The 20090-nt window shown below is 31.3% G+C and overlaps 3 protein-coding genes across 4 annotated transcripts; all 3 read left to right on the forward strand.

Annotated features, from left to right (window-relative positions):
* Window positions 1–5787: 5787 nt before the first annotated feature.
* LOC107618018 (Pre-mRNA-splicing factor 3) lies at window positions 5788–10247 on the forward strand. The gene is made up of 6 exons (XM_016319941.3): window positions 5788–6497; window positions 7111–7392; window positions 7554–7979; window positions 8074–8265; window positions 8379–8539; window positions 9089–10247. Exons 1-6 carry the CDS (start codon window positions 5937–5939, stop codon window positions 9969–9971), a joined length of 2505 nt encoding a protein of 834 aa, XP_016175427.1. The 5' UTR covers window positions 5788–5936; the 3' UTR covers window positions 9972–10247.
* Window positions 10248–11774: 1527 nt separating this feature from the next.
* Window positions 11775–14772, forward strand: LOC107617315 (cationic peroxidase 1). Its single transcript, XM_016319054.3, has 4 exons — window positions 11775–12052; window positions 13062–13253; window positions 13350–13515; window positions 14252–14772. The coding sequence occupies exons 1-4, from the start codon at window positions 11831–11833 to the stop codon at window positions 14650–14652; spliced, it is 981 nt and encodes a 326-aa protein (XP_016174540.1). The 5' UTR covers window positions 11775–11830; the 3' UTR covers window positions 14653–14772.
* Window positions 14773–18086: 3314 nt separating this feature from the next.
* On the forward strand, window positions 18087–19889 carry TT5 (Chalcone-flavanone isomerase family protein). 2 transcript variants are annotated; one of them, XR_015899345.1, is made up of 4 exons: window positions 18100–18501; window positions 18580–18803; window positions 19059–19398; window positions 19712–19889. XR_015899345.1 is itself a non-coding variant. In XM_016319055.3 (3 exons), the coding sequence occupies exons 1-3, from the start codon at window positions 18237–18239 to the stop codon at window positions 19335–19337; spliced, it is 768 nt and encodes a 255-aa protein (XP_016174541.1). In that variant the 5' UTR covers window positions 18087–18236; the 3' UTR covers window positions 19338–19889. The 2 variants fall into 2 exon arrangements, 1 of the variants encoding a protein (XP_016174541.1); XM_016319055.3 differs by having other exon boundaries at window positions 18087–18501; window positions 19059–19889.
* The last annotated feature ends 201 nt before the right edge of the window (window positions 19890–20090 follow it).

Consider the following 20090-nt stretch of genomic DNA (forward strand, 5'->3'; position numbering starts at 1 on the left):
GTCATGGCTCGGGTCACTCGAAGTCGGCCTGGTGGCCCGGTCATCATACACAATTAATATTTTGTGTTATTAGTGATGGATGATGACAATTCTTATGTGGAATTTAAATATTGTAAATCTTAATATTTTGTGTTATTAGTTATTATAAGACTATAAATTAATGTTTTATGTTTAAAATGCATTAGATTTTAGACTAATGCATAATATTGTGTTATTTATATTGATTTAAATATTTGGTGTTATTAAACAATATTAGTATTGATTATGGCTATGCTTTAATTTTAGAGAAGAGTTGGTTCTTGTTATATTTTTCTAAGTGAATTTTACCATGTCAAATAATGGTTGGATTCTTAGAAATTTGGATATTTTCACATGCTAGCTTATAAGAAGGTATCAAGGTAATGTAATGTTAACGGCCCGGTTTTCACTCAGTTTTTACCCGGTATAATCGTGGCCCGAAAGTGTATAGGTTTCATCGAGTCTAAAATCGAGTTCGAATCTAATAAATAAGCCCGATATATATTTCGGGTCAGATCTGTATCACATCAAACTCAGTTTCACCCGGTCTATGCATACCCCTAATGTGAACAATAGTGTGTGGGTGAGATGAAATTTTCAATTTTCTTCAACCTTTTTGTACACGGAATAATCATGATTTATTACCAAAAAAAAAAATCAATACAATATGACATGTTCAAATAAAGGTGGCAGCTTCTAGACGAGAAAAACGTTAATGTTGTTGATTAATATATATTTTATTTTTATATTATTAAGATTTATTAGTATTTTATTTTAATAAAAAAAATCTACAAAAATAATTTATTAAAAATAACTGTACATAATGGGAATGTATTTAATTATTAATATTAATTTTATCTTTTTTTTTAATTTATTATTCATATTATTTATTATCATTATTATTTTCTTATATTTTCTCTTTTAATAATTCCACTAGTTCACTTGTTCGTTTTTACAAGGAAACAAAAGATAACTAATTTTGAGTGACTTATCTGTTATAAAAGAATAGCACAACTCTTAAAGTGCGAAGCACATGATCCGAATCATAGTAGAGCTATCCACCACCGAGCTTCTTAAAGTTAGCATGGAAATGAATATATGGTTGCGTTTGAAAAAGAGATTGAGATTGAGGGATAGAAATTAAAAGATAGAGATTAAAAAATATAGATTAAATTAAGTTTTTGTATTGTATTTTTTTGATAACTTAAATAAGTTAAATAAAAAACAAGAAAAACAAAGAAGTCAATTAAATAGAGGGATAGTCTTGTTTAAAACTACTCTTAAACTTTTTCCAAAAAAAAAAGAAGCTTCACTTGATAAAGTTGTAACCTCGTTACTATCTCTGTCATGGTGTCTGCCACTGTATTTGCATTTCTCATAATCAAACGAAAGTTAATACGTCAATTTCAATGCATGATATTCCTTATTTTGAGTATCAACGGATCAATAAACCTAAAATCATCTTGGTGATTAGTAATAAGATTAAATGTTTTCATACAATCCGTCTCAGAAATAACATCTCGTTGACCCACATCCCAAGTTAAGAGATATCATCTCCAAGTATCAAACAATTTTTCTTGAAGAATACTATTACTTTCAAGCATTCCCAAACACCCTCTTTGCCAACTCCCATTACAATCTCTAATAACGCAAGTAAAACCAACACTATCACCAGAACCAGAATAACTAGCATCACAATTAATATTAAAAGTACCAATGGATGAGAGATTTCAAGAACCACTTAGAATAGATAGGACGGACATACGTTGTAATTCAAAAATACTCCTAAACTTCTTTTCTGAAGCTAATATCAGACATATCACTTTTTTCAGAGGCCAAGTCTCATGAGGATTAAAGATGTCATTATTTCTTACTCTCCATATCCACCAAAGTCCTGAAAAGAACTTAAACGGATACTCTCTGCTATGATACAATAACACATTCTTCAAATCCAAATGATGATAAGAAATATCCAACCTATGCCATACAAACTGAACCTTTTGATAATTCCGAATACAATTTAAAATCGATTCTTGGATAGAAAGGCATCTTGGGCACCTATCCGATAATGACATCCCTCTTTTGAAACGAAAACTTGCAGTAGGAAGAGCCTCCTTAAGACACAGTTAAGCCAAACACTTGTGCTTTTTCTGAAACAAGCTAGCGCCAAAGCCAAAATCAATTCTCCCACTCTTCCTAACTAAATAACTGCTTAAACAACCATAAGTAACCATTGTGTGAGTTATAGACTTTGACAGCAGACTCAGACCAATACCAACCCATTTTCGAATCTGCTTGCACATTTGAATTATAAAAAAGACTATTACCTTTCATATTTTGAGATAAAGGAGAATAAAAGTATTCAAGTGCCACATACTAACCGATTAGATATCCTGCATCCGGAGGTTTGAATAAGAAATGTGAATATAATACATCTCATTAGATAACTGTCCTTCTCTCCTCCAGCTAGAAAACAAAAAATTCTGGTTAAAATTCCCAAAACACCAAGCAAATCCATCTTTCAACACTTTTCAAGCTTTGCAAAGACTCTTCTAAATGGGAGAGCCATTGTTCTTAGGACAACCAAATTAAAACAATTATATTGAAATTATTGGTATTTGACATCCAACAATTGGACTCATAACTTGTTCGGCTAATGGAAAAATTCCAAATTAGCTTCCCAAGAAGAGCAATATTCACACAATATTTCCAAACCTCCATATTTTTTTGAAATAACTAGTATATTCCAACTAACAAAATTCAATCATCTTCCAAGTTCCATCAACTTGTCCTTTATAAAGATAATTTCTCACCGTAGATTTCAGTTTACTAATGATCCATTTGGAAAAAATAGAGACCTACATCTAGTACGTAGGAATAGTGGCTACAACAGAATTAACAAAGCAGAGTCTACCTGTCCAATTGAGTAAACTCTCTTTTTAATTTGCTAGTCTTTTTCGAATCTTATTCAGGACACTATTGAAAGTTGAACGGGTCACCATTGAAAATAGTCGTTTGATGTAAAATAAATTGGACTTAGTTATGTCTTAATATTATATTTGGTTTAAAATAAATATAAAAATTAAAGGATAAATTTATAATTTAAAAAGTTAAATGAATGTATTTTTGGATGTTAGAAACAAAAAAGTAATATGAAGAAATAGTTATGTCTATTATTGAGTAAATTGCTAAATAATATATATACAATACTATATATAAATACTAGAAGAATCAAAATAATAAAAACGTAATATCTAATAATAAATATACAGATATGTTAAATGATTGTAATTGATATTAATTAATTCTAATTATACTACAAAAAAAATGTTATAAAAATTTCAGTTTTTCGTTTTTAAAAATTTTAGTCATTGTCCTCATTTTCTAAAGATATTAAAATTTTTTGTCTCAAGACTAAAATTTTAGTTCTGATTACTACGTATAATACTCAATTTCAATCCTAATTTTATAGTTAGTAGTATGAGTCCTAAAAAATAAATGTAGCGCATATTATATATATAATTAAGTAAAATATAAACATTTTTTTATTGAATTTTAAAAAAATATAACTTTTTTTAGTAGATTTTTTTCTTTATTAAAAAATAATTTTTATTTTTTATCAAAAATTTCAATTTTCACTGTAGCATTACCCATATATTTTTTCTTATTCCTTGCACACAAAGCTTTCTATTGCATGTCTATCCACTATTTATTTGTCAATGCATGGATAAAGATTCTTCTTCTCCATAGAGCATTGCATTATTGGTTTCGTCATTGATTGCTACCCACTTTAATTTTATGGCTTCCACTTTCAACCAATTTCTGAAATCTATCTATTCAAAATTTGGGTGTGGACAAGAATGTGTTTTTGCTTTTAGACTTTAGTATACTAAAAAAAGTCAACTATATATACAGGGAAATTCACACTACGAACACTCATATTGGAGGAAAAATTAAAAAAAAAAAAAAGTTTATTTTGGAATGGGAATGAAGGAGGGGAAGAAAGAAAATAAAATTAAAACGATGAAAGGTTTAACAATGTGTTGTATGTTTTGTCTTGTTAGGCATTCAGAGTTAGCACCATTGAGAAGCTAATAATAAGAACATGAAATGTAACTTGCTACGAAGGTAATCATTAATTTTAAATAAGTATGTAAATAAATGAATGAAAAAGTAGAAAGGTGGTAGTTAATATAGATGGGCTACCATGCATGAACTACTATTTACCAAATTGGAAGCTAACTCTTACCAATTTAGGTGTTGCCCTGCGTATACTATTCAAATTTCAAAGTCAAAGCATAAATTTGGGTGCCTCCTAAGTCCTAACCATGTGTTTCTACACAACTGGATGCTGCTTCCTTTTTTATTCAAAAATAATATTTCTACTATTTTTTATAGTATAAAAACAAAATTTTTATTTTTTTATTTAATTAATGATATAAAAAGAAAAGTATAAAAAAGATATATGCAACAAAAAATTGTGCATATAACATTTTATTTTTACTAAGTTTTATATTAGTAATTTAGTGCGTTTGATGTGACTATCATCACTTCTTTTTCTCAGTGCGTCAAAATATAGTAAAAATTTGTATGTAGTTATGTTATTTCAAAATTGATATTTAAAAATTATAAATAGTAATTTAGTTAAATATATTAAATTATTAATTTTACTGTGAAGATAATTTCGTCTAAATTTTTCCTAAAAACATACCTTCAAGAGTTGCGTAGTTGTGAGCCAATTTGTTAGTAATTAGTAATATATATTGGGTTTAGTTAACATGTACTTTGAAAGTTTATGATAAATTTATTTTTAATAAAAAATTTTAAATATTTTTATTTAATAATGTAAAATAAATACATTAAAAATTTAGAATGCATTTAATTTGTGTTTTTATTTTTTATTTTTATTTTTAATATTTTTTGTTTTTTAAATTTTATGAAATAAAAAATGAAAATAGGAGATAAAAATAGAAGAGGAAATTTGTTTATTTTTACTGTTTTTATTTTTTCCTTCCCAAAATCTAAAAAACAGAATATTAAAAATAAAAATAAAAAATAAAAACGTAAACGTAAATCAAACACAGCTTAAATTTTTTATATTTTTTAATAAATTTTTTTTTGTTTTATAATCTTAACGAGGGCATGATACACGATAGATAAATCCATATATATATTTATACATTTTGAAAATGAAAATTAGGGATATTGAAAAGTCAACGGAACTAAAACCAAGAGTGGAGTGAATGGTAGAAAAAGTGTTCTTAATCAAACAATAAAAGCTTTCACAATTCACTCACAGTATCATTTTTTTTTTGGTATAACATTGGTATATGGGTCGCAAGCTATGCTGTTGTAGTTACAGAACAAGATCGAAGTCCATTTTATGCAACAAGTATATTGGGTTCATTGGGACGAACACATGATTTTGAAGCCCATTATATATCTCACTCATGTTTTTGAATGAAAACAATTTACCGACCAAAAAAAAAAATGAAAACAATTTTATAATCATTAACATTTTCCATGAAATTATGGATCAAAAAGATTTTCTGCCACTTAAACTTGTAAAATTTAATTAAGTTGAATATGTTATCAGAATATTTTATATTAATAATATATTTTAGATAATTTCTCAAATAATAAATTTTAAAGTTAGTTATTTTTAGCAATATTTAAATGTTTGTGCAATTTTTTATATTATTAAATTTATTTTTTATTGAAAATAATTAATAAAATATTGAATAAGTATACAAGAGGATTAGATATTTTGGTTTTGATTTTCATTTTCATTTTTTCTTTTCTTAATAAGCTCAACGTAACAGAGATAGAACACTATAGAGAGTGCAGATATTAGAGAGAGAGAGAGAGAGAGAGAGAGAGAGAGAGAGAGAGAAAACCGAATCTCCCAAACCCTAACGATGGACGACAGAGAAAAATCATCCAAGAGAACCAGAGATCGTCACTCCGATCGCGACCACAAACGCCACCGTGAATCCTCCGATGAGCACCGCCACCATCACCACCACCACCGATCCGACAGGAATTCCAAGCACGATCGCAAATCCAGGGAGAGGGATGAAGATGACCGAGAAGGAACCAGAGCTTATGACAGAGACGAGAGAGAAGGCAGCAGAGGAAGGTCGAAGCCTCGCGATGACGAGAGGGAGAGAGAGGATTCGGCGGAGCCACGACACTCTTCGCATTCGCACTCGCATAAGCGGAAAGAGAGGGAGCAGAGCCAGGAAGATAGGGATGATAAGAGGGTTAGGGTTTCCGAGGAGTCCAAGGAACTGAAAAGAGAAAGGAGAAGGTTTGGGGATAAAGCCATAAAGGAAGACGGACAAGAAGCGAAAATTGATAAAGCTGCCATTGAAGATAAGAAACAAGTTCTCGATAATGAGGTCAAGTTGAAGCACGAGGAGCTCACTGATAACAATAATAAGCAGATTGATGGAAACGGGAACGCTTCTCTGAATAATGTGAGTTCTAATTTTTCCCCAACTATTATGTTTTCAGGGTTTCACGATGGATAATATCAATTCTAAATTGTAGAGATATCTATTTTCCTGGTTTATGTTAATGCATTATTCAGAATTGTAGGCCTGTGTGTTTACTTTCAGTTATTGAAGATGTGCAGTGAAGGTATCGGTAATTAGTAATAATTTAGTGTACTAGAACGGTAATGCTTGTAGAATAATTTGAGATACTGTTTCAAGGTGTTGGATTATTACTGCTGGTTTACTAGAGACATGTTTTGATGTCTTTCCATGATTGCGGTTTACCTTTCTGTGGAACCTAATCTTGAAAGTACAGCAAAGTTCACGGACTCTTTGGATGCTTCTACCTGCACTTTTCGCATTTATTTTCTGAATTTCCATTCCAATACAAGATGGGGTAGAGCAACAATTAGATAAGTGATAACATTTTATTATGATTTCTCTGCCAACTTTTGAAAATAGGCTCTTTCTCTTAATTTTATATGATGTTTAGTATTTTGTTTTTTTTTTTATCATTTTTAAAATTTGTTGAGTGTATCTATACTCTTTTTTGAAGATTTACACATTTACTGGTGTTTTATCATTGCACTTTCAGGGTTCTGCCTTGGGATCACCTGCTGTGGCACCGACGAGTGCTCCTGAGGCATCTTGGGGCCCTACTTCTTTTCCTACTAAGGTATCTTCAAATTCTACCACAAATGAAAATAAGGGAGTTAGTATTACCAGGTCTCATGAGGTTACTGGAAAATCTAGTACAGATGGGTCATCTTCAACTGCTGGGAAAAGTGGAAGCCTGTCTATTGATGCCTTAGCTAAGGCTAAGAAAGCTTTACAGATGCAGAAAGAGTTGGCTGAGAAGCTGAAGAAGATTCCTCAGGTGAGTTGAGCTATTTCTGTCTGTTAGATATTTATATACGATGAATAGCTGCTGATTCTGGTTTACTTTTTTTTATTTATTATTATTTTAAATTCTGGTTTACTTTGCCAATTATCTTATCAATTATACATGTTCATCTGGAGCACTTCTTGATTGCACAGTTGAACAAGAGTTCTCCACAGAACTCATACGGAAGCACAAAACCTGATGAATCTGCCATTCCCTCTGTTAGTGCCGGAGTGGCATCAAAACCTTCTATGTCATCTCCATCTGGACCTGCAGTAAATGTACCGGTTCTTTCTTCGGGAGCTAGTGGCTCGACTGCCGCTGGTATTCCAACTCCAACTCCAGCCAACTATGAAGCTGTCAGGCGTGCTCAGGAGCTTGCTGCTAGAATGGGATTTAGGCAAGATCCACAGTTTGCTCCTCTTATAAACATGTTTCCAGGTCAAGTGGTAGCAGATATTGCCGTTCCACAGAAACCCACCAAAGCCCCTGTTCTTCGTCTTGATGCTCAGGGAAGGGAAATTGATGAACATGGAAATGTTGTTAATGTAACTAAGCCAAGTAACCTTAGCACATTAAAGGTGTGTAATGTTCTTAATTTTTTCTTTTTTTACCATTTATCTGCATATATTTGGGATTGGCATCTTGGTTACTGTCTGTTTCTGAACATTGTAGGTCAACATTAACAAACAGAAGAAAGATTCATTTGAAATACTAAAGCCTGTTTTAGATGTCGATCCTGATAGTAATCCCCATTTTGATCCAAGTATGGGTATAAATAAAAACAAGTTCTTGAGGGTCAAGAGACAATTTCAGTTTGTGGAGGAAGGAAAATGGTCAAAAGATGCTGAAATAATAAAATTAAAGGTACTTTTTCATCTTTCTGTTATCCCTGCAAGACCCATTATTAATTTGCCCTTATACTTTATTCTTTACATTCGTATTATATATCCTTTGCTGTTATTGTTTGACTCCTGCAGAGCAAATTTGGGGAAGCTCAAGCAAAAGAGCAGAAGGCCAAGCTAGCACAATTGGCAAAGGCAAAGGCTGCTCCTGATATAAACCCGAACTTAATAGAAATAACAGAGAGGGTTGTAATTAAAGAGAAACCCAGGGAACAAATTCCAGAAATTGAGTGGTGGTAAGTATCTGCTTACCTGTACTAGTTGGTTTGTTAAGAGCATCATGGTTGTGCCCTGGTGGAAGTTTAAGGTTTGTGTGAAAGGTGAATGCATAAATTTAAGTAATTAATCGTTTTAGCTAGTACAGATATGTTTAGGCAATACATGAAGTTATGTTCTTCCCTTTCAATCGTTTTTAGAAATAACTATATTTTGATGCTAGGAAAGTCATGTTTCGTTGTTCTTTTTACTTTTTGCTTACTTGTCCCATCTAGTACCATCATTCTCTTCATTGTAATGATATTCTTCTTTATCCCCAAAAACGAAAGTGCTGATGCTAGATTATAACAAACTGGAATAGCAGGTTGATTGGTAACAAAATGCTAGTATTATCCTTGTGCAAAGTTGGTATAACATCTTTGTCCTGTAACTTGGACTTTACTATGAATTGCCTGATTTTTGAATATCTGCTGTTGAATATAATGTGGCCCTGTCATCTGTTCTATTGAAACATGCTTAAATGCCGATAAAAGTTATAGTTCTTTTCCTTAACTGTTTGAATTTTTCAGGGATGTACCTCTTCTGCAATCTGGAAATTATGGTGACAGTGCTGATGGAACCATAGGAGAAGACAAACTGAAAATGGAGAAAATCACTTTTTATGTGGAGCATCCTCGTCCTATTGAACCACCTGCTGAGCCTGCACCTCCACCACCTCAACCCCTCAAACTAACCAAGAAGGAACAGAAGAAACTCAGGACACAGCGGCGATTGGCCAAGGAGAAAGAGAGGCAGGAGATGATAAGACAAGGTGTAATAGAACCTCCAAAATCAAAGGTCAAGATTAGCAATTTGATGAAAGTACTTGGCTCTGAAGCAACACAAGATCCTACTCGGCTTGAAAAGGAAATACGAAGTGCAGCTGCTGAACGTGAGCAGGCTCATATAGATAGGAATATTGCACGCAAGCTTACTCCTGCTGAGCTGCGGGAGAAGAAGGAGAAGAAGCTGTTTGATGACCCTAATACAGTGGAAACACTGGTCTCACTTTACAAGATTAATGACCTATCACATCCAAAGGCCCGCTTTAGAGTTGATGTCAATGCTCAGGAGAATCGTTTGAGTGGATGTGCTGTGATTAGCGATGGTATTACGGTAGTTGTGGTTGAAGGTGGATGCAAGTCGATCAAGAGGTATGGGAAACTTATGCTGAGGCGTATAAATTGGAGCGAATTTTCAAAAGAGACCGAGGAAAATGAAGATTCGGATGACGATAAACCAGTGAATAAGTGTTCTCTAGTATGGCAAGGAAGTGTCGCCAAACCGAGCTTCAACAGGTTCACTGTCCATGACTGCATCACCGAAGCAGCTGCTCGCAAAGTTTTTGTGGATGCTGGTGTTCCCCATTATTGGGACCTAGCTGTCAACTATGTAGAAGATGAAGCTGTTTGAATTGTGTCTGGTGTTTTTGTTTTCATTTTTATTTCAATATGATTAACCTGCCTTCATTACTTTGACTGAAGTCTCTTGTTGAGTGATCAGTTTCACAATATGCAGTACAGTGTTTCAGACAAATAAGAACTATGGTGACTGCTAGTGCTCACTTATTTCCATTGGCCAGTGCCATCAACAGTGATTTGATGATGATTGTGTGGGATGGAACATTATATTTCGAATTTTGTGGCCTTGGGAGTACAATGAGATGGAGATGTTTCTTGCTGTGCTAAATATTTTGTTGATATTCCCTTCTGCCTTCTCGCGTAACCGTGTAAATTCTCTTGTATCCTGCATTCTTTATGTTACGCGCATGTTAAATGTGAAAACCGAATGCGTATATATTTTTGAGGTCATAATATGAATCCGATATAACAAGACGCAACGCAAGAATAATACGTTCTATTTTTATAAGAATGATTAAGGTTTTCTTTTTTACGTAAAACTAGATTTTACCTTAGTAGTTTACAATTTGACGAATACGCTATATTTCTTTTCAAGTGCTTAGTTAGAGTCTTTAAGAATGTTACACATGGTGAAGGTTAGGGGTGAGTATAAGTGTGAAATTAGAACTGAACCAATTAAATTGTAATTGGTTAAATTGTAATTGGTTCGAATTTACATTTTTTTGTATATGTATTTGAATCAAACTAAACCGATTAAAAACAAATTAGTTCGGTTTGGATAATTGGGTACCCGATAAAACTGAAATTCATAAAACAAAAACAAAAATTTTATCTTAAAAATTCTATAAGTATAATAAACATGTAACATTAATAGAAATAATCTAAATATGTTAAATACCAAATACATTAAAAACTAAATACATTAAAATTCAAATATATTAAACACTAAGCACATTAAAATCCAAACATGTTAAACACCAAACACATTAGAAGCTAAATACAAAAGTGCAATAGAAATAATCCTTCAAAGAAATAATCTTTCAAATAAATAATTTTTCAATTAATATATGGTTCGAGTCTACGGATTGGTTCGGGTTTTGTACCCCAAAACCATTACCTGAACCAATTACTAAAGAGAGTCATTAATTTGGTTCAAATTCGGACGGAAAACTAAGTACCCACTATCCGTGCTCAGCCTAATGAAGGTTTTTGACACTTAGGAAATAGGAACGATATACATTACTGTCATATTGAAGTCAGTTTGATCAACCAATTGAAACTAACCTTTGTCTTTTCTCTTCCTTAATTTCTCCTTCCCATAAAGAGGGAAATCCTTTTAATTTGGTGATGACTGAAAATTTTAGAGCAAAAGCGTTGAAATGCAGTAAAGGTATGCCATACCTCTTTAAGTTTATTTTCAGCCACCAAAACAGAAACGATTGGAACCAAAGAATGATAAGCATTATTCATTATGATGACATGGATCATAATCCATTGCTTTTCTTACATTTGGTTCCTCCTGACTTGAAGGCCAAGTACAATTAATGCCTTGCTATCAAAATCAGCAAGGAATTTTGATCAAAGTCAAACATTTTATTTTACCAAAATACAGCTATTTAATTAATTAATAACATTATAAATAAACGCTTTCTTGATCCCTAACATTTGTATCTGCATTTTTTGGTATAATCAAATCAATTATATATGATTTGTCTTGAGTTTGCAGAGATTTGACCCGTAGAATATGGACAATTTTACATACATAAACCTGAAATTTTGTGTAGTTGGTTGAACCTTCTTTTCTATATAAAGCATAACATTGTTATCATTATTCCATGTCCATGAAATTAACCATATCAATTACATATATAGTACATATAATCTTAAAGCACTGAATTGTGTTGTGTCTCAATGGCATCTAACAAGTGTTGGTTGATTTTGGCAATAACATTATGTGTTATTGGGATTGGTTCAGGTGATGATGATCATGAGTTGTTAAGTGAAAATTTCTATCACAAAACGTGTCCGAAAGCTGTTGAAACCATTAGGAAGGCAGTGATTGATGCTGTTTACCAAGAGCCTCGCATGGGTGCTTCCTTGCTTCGCCTCCATTTCCATGATTGTTTTGTCCAAGCAAGTCTCATTTCATGCATTATTATATATCCTATCCCTTATATATATAGTAGACTATAGTAGTAATGTATAGGCAGTGGATCCTCTTCAGTGAAGAAAAAACTGGATGGTGTCAATTGTGATCTCTCACCTTTCATTGCTTTCTCTCTCATATTTATTTTTGAATCCACTTATAAAGTTAATGGTGAGAGATCACACTTCATTTTCTCAAGTGTTAAAAAAACTGGAGATGATCAATTTCCGTAATGTATACTATATAGTTTCCTATACATGCATGCAATAGCAACTCCAATTATTATACAACAAAGTATAGAAAGCCAAATTTTTTTTTATAGCCAACTCTAACTAATTTTTTTCATTATTTTAAAATATTTTTTTGTTAATTTTTTTTATTTTCCACTCATATTAATCAAAATTTGACTTCAATTTCAAACACATATATTACTTATCTACTTGTCTTTTTCGTGATTTTCAACAAAATTATCATTGACTCTTGATATTCTATTTTACTTTTAGATTTTTTTTAGCAGAAATTTATATGTTCTTTTGGTATGTAATTTTGGGTATTCACGGGGACAAAGCTAAGTTAAATTTAGGAGGGACCAAAAAATAATTTTGCAATAGAAAGAGTAAAATAAAATTTTTACTTAGATGTATCATTTGTTTTTTTCACCGCAAATTTATGTACTAGTCATTCTACAAATATTTCATGATGAGTAAAGAATTTTAAGAGTAAAATTATAAAAAAAATAAATTTATTTAGAATGAAAGTAATATGATTAAATGTAATTTACTTAGATGTAATTAAAAAATAATTGAATAACTATGTACCGAAAAAAATTAATATTATTGAAGGATAAAATTAAAATTTATTTCTATATATTATTTTTGTTCCAACATTTTCATCCTATTTAAGTCCTTAATATTTCAAAATCGTCTTTAACACTTGAAAAAAAGTTTGTATTAATATAAACAATGAAGGGTGATTTTTATATATACAATAATACAGGGATGTGATGCATCGGTATTGCTAGATGACACCCCAAACTTTATAGGTGAGAAGAATTCAGCTCCCAACAAGAACTCATTGAGGGGTTTTGAGGTCATTGACAGCATCAAATCTCAATTGGAGTCCATGTGCCCTTCTGTTGTTTCTTGTGCTGACATCTTAGCTCTTGCTGCCAGAGATGCTGTTTTTGCTGTAAGTAACATCATAATAATACAATTAACCAATATCTAACTAATGAAAATTTGTGTAATTAATTCATAAGATAAAATGTACATATATATGTATCAGCTTAAAGGACCAAGATGGGAGGTTAAATTGGGCAGAAGAGACTCAACCACTGCAAGTTTAAGTGAGTCTAATTCAGACTTACCTGCTCCCTTCTTCAATCTCAGTTCCCTTATCACCACTTTCAAAAAGAAAAATTTCAACATCCAAGAAATGGTTACTTTATCAGGTAATAATTATATTAATTCAACATATAAATTCATGATAAAAAATTTAGATATGAGTCTTAGATTTAATATAATACATCAAAATGGGGCACCTAGGTGAAATAGTAGAATATAAATTTCAGACTTTTCAGTCTAAATTTAGTGTAATACGTTAAGGGGATAAAATATTATTTTAATTTCTAACGTTTGGACTAAATTCTAATTTAATACTTAACATTTAAACATTTTATTTTTGTCAGTCACCAAAAAAAACATTTTATTTTTGTCCCAAAAAATTTTAAATAAGTTCAATGCTGTCCAATTATTAAATACTTAAATTTAATACTTATAGTTAACCGAACGAGTAACACGGATATTAATAATACTATTAGTTAAGTTATATCTTTTTTTATGTGTTAGAAAAATATAACTAAAATTTTTATGTAATATTTTTTTTAATTATTTTTTCAATTTTCTTTTGATACAAAATTCTAAATCCTAACAATCAATCAACGCTTTAAAATAAAAAAATATATATAGGAAAAGTATGAGGAGCCAATTAAATATTTGTACAATGTGTACAATAGAGGTTTAGGGAATATTAGAGATATAATCATTAGTGTTACATTTTTCTATCAGCTGAAGCTTTTGGGATGAGTGGTTTATATTATGACATGGTATTTGAACTCTAGATCCGAAAAGTTAAGAGTTCGATCCTTGCATTTGATGATTTTTAATTTTGTATTGTTAACTGTTCAGGAGGTCACACAATAGGACGAGTGAGGTGCAGATTCTTCAGAGACAGGATTTACAATGAGAGCAACATAGATCCAAGCTTTGCAGAAGCAATGAAAGCATTGTGTCCCTCTGAAAAAGGTGATGGAGATGACAACCTCTCTCCCTTTGATTCAATCACTCCAGACACTTTTGACAACGCTTTCTATCAGAATCTTGTGTATCAAAGGGGTCTTGTGCACTCTGATCAGCAGCTCTATGCTAATGGAGCAGGCATCACTGACTCTCAGGTCTTTATGTATAGCAGAAACTTTGGTCGTTTCAAGAAGGATTTTGCAGATGCCATGGTTAAGATGAGCTTGCTTTCTCCTATCACTGGCAATGATGGTCAAATCAGAACTACATGCAGATTTGTTAATAATTAGTTTATTATTACAACATCAAAATTCCACTCTTTCTTATCATCATATCATTCCTTCACTCATGTTTCGTTTCAGTTCATCAATTCAGTTGTGGAATATAATAAATATTTATGTTAAGAGAAATGTTCTCAAGACTTAGAAAATAATATGCTATTAAATTTAACTATCGGCAAACATAAAAATTAGAGTATATACCTCAATAGATTCTAAGAAATTTTATGTTGAATGTTTTCATCCTTAAAATTTTTTTATTATATTGAGGTACTGAATTTTATAAAAATAAGACATATTTTAAATTTATTATATTTATTTGGATAAATAGATTCTCAAAAGTGTGACTAAATGATCTATATGTCTTATTTTTATAAAGTTTCAGATCTCAATGTAATAAATCTTTTTTAAAAATGAAAATATCAACTACAATTTTTTAGAGACCTATTTGAATATATACTATAAAAATTATTGATATAAAAAAAACAGAATTTGAACAAATCCAAATAATATGATATAATTTCAAGTTGCAAAATTAGCTATTTATTTCACCATCTGCTTCTAGAACTTTGCCCTAATTATATGCAGCAAAAAAGGTCGTGAATTGATCTATGGAAGTTGAACTTGCCTCACAAAATTAAGCTATTTATCTAAAAAGTTCTCCATGATCGTCTTCTGATACTTGCTCAAATTCACCGCCGCATCCCATCAATATCAGCAGCTGAAAGTGAGTTGAGTTGAGTCGAGTCAAATTAGACCAAACTCAAGCTCGACTCACAAAAATTGAGCTTGGCTTACGACTTGACTCATTAACAATCGAGTCTATTTTTTAAGCTCAAGTTCGACTCACCGAAAGCTCACGACCTGACTCGAGCTTACGAGCTGGCTCAAATAATAGAAACATAATCTATAATTCTATATTAATAAATTATAACTTATATATTTTAAAAAGTATTTAAAAAATTAATTTTATATATTGTTTATCTATCAATAAATTATAAATTTTTTTTATATCCTACATTAAAATTATATATAAAAAATAAATATAAAATTTTAAATAATTAAGATCATTAATATATATATAATCAAGACCGCTCACGAGCTAATGAGCTTTAAGCTCGACTCATTTAATTTAGGAGCTCAATTTCAAACTCAAATTTGGCGTACGAGTTTAGCTTATCGAGTTCGAGCTAGCTCATGAGCTGACTTGACTCACTTCCAATCCTTTATATCGTCAATATGCTCCTGCTGTCATGAAACAACATAAACAATCACCCATTGTTTGATCGACTGCTCTGGAATTAAGGAAATATGATCTCAGAATTACCTTTATAATTGTCTTCTCCCTCAAAGTCCTAACGATTTTTGGACATGATGGACTGCATCGACGTAGATGTTTAACCCGTTGAAAAATGTTGACTGTAGTCCTCAATTGCTTGCCATCATTTGCTGAACTATTGGAAAGCTCGCAACCAGTTAGTTTTTAAAGGTTCTACTTCGATACTGTCTGCTATTCTAATAAACTCTGTCAAATTGTTCTGTAAAATTTAAAAAATTTTCAGCTTAAATCGTCAACTCCATAAGACAAACTCTTAATTTCATTCAATTTGATTTATTATTCTTTTTTCTTTAAAATTCTTCTTCGTCTTTCGACCAACACCGTTGAATAAATATCTTTAGTGCATTATTTTAAAAAATTCTCACCGTTTAACCTACTTTTCAACATCTTTATATTTTATTTTTTAATAATTAATAAAATATAATTTACTATTTAAAAAAAAGGATTTGTTTGATTAACGGAAAATAAAACACTCTTAATACCTTCCCTACAAATATAAAGAATATATATAAGCCTTCAAAGAAAAATTTGAACTCCTACATTTTTAATTAAGGAAAGAAAAATGATGAGCTACTAAGTCAGATTTTTATTTTATTTTGAAACTTTTTCCTTAGAAATATAGAACAAGAACGTAGCTACTAACTAACCAACCCGTGAATTTGAGAGTTTGAGTAATTATTACTGATTAGAATAGTTGAGTGTTAGTTGCACATTGACTTCAAGTTTTAATAAGGAACTTCATTTTCAAGGGGGTTGGGTTGTGGAAACTGGAAAGTCCATCTTCATCAAGGGATATGCACCTTATTTCCACTCATATCTCCCTAAGTATCACATTTTAAATATTAAATAAATCACATTTAAGAATATGATGAATTAGTTCAAGAATATAATTTCAACTCATCAAAGACTTCTGAGCATAGAGTGAAGGAGAATGTAACCCCACTATATATATAGACATGCTAATAAATCTAGTATTCACTTTTTGGACACTTACGTGGAAGATTGGGGTATGTTCAGTGATGAATGTGAGCTCGGTAATACTAAAATAACTGAGTTAAAACATAGTGGGTTAGAAGAAAAAATAGTGCAGGCATTGATTGCTTTGCAGTGATTTGATCAATTTAGAGAGCCCAAAAAAAACATGAATTATCTTTAAAAAGAAAAACTAAAATATAGCGGCTGAGGCTTAGCTCAGATGGTAAATCATGTGCCTCTTAATATGTTGCATCCAGGTTTTTTAGTGTTGTGTAGGTGAGTATATAATGTGGGTGTATAATGATACTTAAAATTGGGGTTGTCCAATCCATTCGACAAAAAAAAAAAAAAAACTAAAACATAGAATGGACTAATAATTTCAATATTTTAAAAATTTCAACAATTTAAATTATACTAATTATTACTAATAATTCTAAGACTACAATGAATAAGATTTACATTTCATCCTAATTTTATTTATGGATTTAAATTTTATCTAAAATCCAATTCTGTTTTATCTACATATTTAAATTTTTTTAATTCAATTCTAACTATATTTACATTCTAAAGTTCAACATTCGATTTATTTATAATAAATTAATTTTTTCAATCAAACATAATATTTAATCATTTTAAAATCTATAAACATACTAATAAAATAAAAATGTAAAGTTTAGTCTATATTAAAATTAAAAACAATAAAATTATAACAACATCTTTATTAAAATAATAAAAATAAAAAAATGTGAGACTCAATTCATTCTACCTTTAATTGAATTTGCTATAGATTAAGTTAACAATTCTACTTAAACGAATTGAATTAAATTAAATATCTGTGGATAGAATTGATATTTTCAATTCTACTAACTACTTATTTTGAAGTCAATGAGTAATAACTCAAATGGTATAGTCTCCCCATACTCAATTAAGAGGTTGCGGGTTCGAGTCTCCTATTTTTGATAAAAAAAAAAAAAACTACTTATTTTGAAGAAAAAAATAGTCAAGATTTTGCTTTTTTTCATATAAAAATATTATTTATTTATTAAAATTAATTATCAAAATCAGTTATTATATATATAATTTATTTTTAATAAATATTTTATATTTTAATATATATTCATACTAATATTTTGTTGGATACCTAACATAGTTGTTAACCCAAAAAATTAACCGGCGGCGGTGGTGGTAGGTGGATTGACTGATAGGTGAGGCAAGTTGATAGGATGGGAAGGTAGGGTCTATAAAGCTACACGCCTATTCCTTCCATTCACTCACTTTCAAAATGGTCCTACCCTCCTCCTTCACCGCCGTACAAGTCGAGAATGTCACGTTTCCGGCCACCGCCAAAGCTCCAGGCTCCGACAAGAGCTTCTTCCTTGGCGGAGCAGGAGTCAGGGGCCTCCAAATCGACGACAAATTCGTCAAGTTCACCGCCATTGCTGTTTACCTCCAGGATAACGCCGTTCCCTCACTCGCCCTCAAATGGAACGGTAAGACCCCGACCGAGTTAACGGAATCCGTCGACTTCTTCAGAGACATCGTTACAGGTAACCGTTACTCTCTGCATCCAGGCACCTATGGCTGTGAAAACTTTAACAGCACTGATCTGAATTTTTATGGTGTAGGTCCGTTTGAGAAATTTATGCAGGTAACCATGATCTTGCCTTTGACGGGTCAACAATACTCCCAGAAAGTCTCTGAAAATTGCGTCGCTATTTGGAAGCATCTTGGAATTTACACCGACCAAGAAGCCAATGCCATTGACAAGTTTCTTTCCGTTTTCAAAGATCAGAATTTCCCTCCAGATTCCTCTATTCTTTTCACACTATTACCCAACGGATCTCTAGTGGTTAGTAATGCCACAATAAAAGATGATTACTAAAATTAACCACCAAATTAGTATTATTAATTTAATTTTGATGCATAATATAAAACAGATTCATGCGAGTTAGTTATTTTTTTCTGATATAGTAATTGTCTAGAATAATCCATGCTTATCGTAGCAGAATAATCACACTTTTTTATAGCTGCATAATCAAGCTTTTTTTTATGAAAATCAAATATGTATATGAATATGAAAATCAATTAATCACACTGTTTGCAGATTGGTTTTTCTAAAGATGGATCTATTCCAGAAGCCGGAACTGCAGTGATTGAGAATAAACTACTCTCAGAAGCTGTGCTTGAATCAATGATTGGAAAGCATGGTGTTTCCCCTGCTGCAAAACAGAGTTTGGCCACCAGATTATATGAGTTATTCAAACAGAGTGGTCATAATGATACTGCTGATAAAAAATTGCATGATTCTGATACTGATCATGGATTACATCACACGAAAAATGGAAATTCGGTTGCCGAAGATGTAGCAGAAAAATTACCTTAGGAGCACATTCAATCTATCACTCACGAGCTTCTAGTGTATTAATAAAATGAATGGTGAAAAGGTAGAATTTCTTTGTTTTGTTACTATGATATGTGAACAAATATAGCACAGATGGTTGAGGATCTGTGTGAATATAATGCAGAGTTCAGGTTTTTATGATGGTTTTCTTTCTGTATATATTAAATGAGACACCAAAAGAAAAAAAAATGGTGGAAATTAGGGAACATAAGAAGCTTGATGCTTTGGATACAAAATCTGTTACAGCATATTATGATACAAGTAGCCAAGTACAAGGATAATTCAGAAAAGAAATTAGCATTCATTTTTACAATTGGATGTAATCTTTCTTCAACTGAAGTTAGATCTCAATGCAGGGGTTGGCCACATTCAGAATCTGAAAAAGTCTTGTAGTCAAACAATCTTTTAAAGCAGGGGTAACAGGAATCTCCCTCAATCATGGTCTCCAATACTGCCTTGTTTTCATTAGATGCATGCTGTTCTTCTGGTTGTTAACTTGATAATTCTGAGGAAATTAAAGAATTGGTTAATTTATGCTTGCGAGATTCTTGTGGACAACTAACTCTTTTAATTTGGGTGTGATTAAATTTCTCGATGCTGAGGCCATAGGTTGGACATTTTTGTCAGATTAAATAATAATCTTCTTAATATATTATTAAACATGAACTTGATGTCATTGATGCACCTCATGTATACATAGAATTCAAACACTTTTATATATTAACACACATCAGA

Source organism: Arachis ipaensis, chromosome B9, assembly GCF_059453495.1.
Source record: "Arachis ipaensis isolate K30076 ecotype BB chromosome B9, ASM5945349v1, whole genome shotgun sequence".
Classification (NCBI taxonomy): domain Eukaryota; kingdom Viridiplantae; phylum Streptophyta; class Magnoliopsida; order Fabales; family Fabaceae; genus Arachis; species Arachis ipaensis.

Coding starts and splice junctions, on each gene's coding strand:
- TT5 (XM_016319055.3), top strand. CDS start 18,237: ATGGTCCTACCCTCCTCCTTCACCGCCGTACAAGTCGAGAATGTCACG. Junction 18,502..18,579: donor CTTCAGAGACATCGTTACAG/GTAACCGTTACT, acceptor TTTATGGTGTAG/GTCCGTTTGAGAAATTTATG. Junction 18,804..19,058: donor TACCCAACGGATCTCTAGTG/GTTAGTAATGCC, acceptor CACTGTTTGCAG/ATTGGTTTTTCTAAAGATGG.
- LOC107618018 (XM_016319941.3), top strand. CDS start 5,937: ATGGACGACAGAGAAAAATCATCCAAGAGAACCAGAGATCGTCACTCC. Junction 6,498..7,110: donor GGAACGCTTCTCTGAATAAT/GTGAGTTCTAAT, acceptor TTGCACTTTCAG/GGTTCTGCCTTGGGATCACC. Junction 8,266..8,378: donor CTGAAATAATAAAATTAAAG/GTACTTTTTCAT, acceptor TGACTCCTGCAG/AGCAAATTTGGGGAAGCTCA.
- LOC107617315 (XM_016319054.3), top strand. CDS start 11,831: ATGGCATCTAACAAGTGTTGGTTGATTTTGGCAATAACATTATGTGTT. Junction 12,053..13,061: donor TCCATGATTGTTTTGTCCAA/GCAAGTCTCATT, acceptor ACAATAATACAG/GGATGTGATGCATCGGTATT. Junction 13,254..13,349: donor CCAGAGATGCTGTTTTTGCT/GTAAGTAACATC, acceptor TATATGTATCAG/CTTAAAGGACCAAGATGGGA.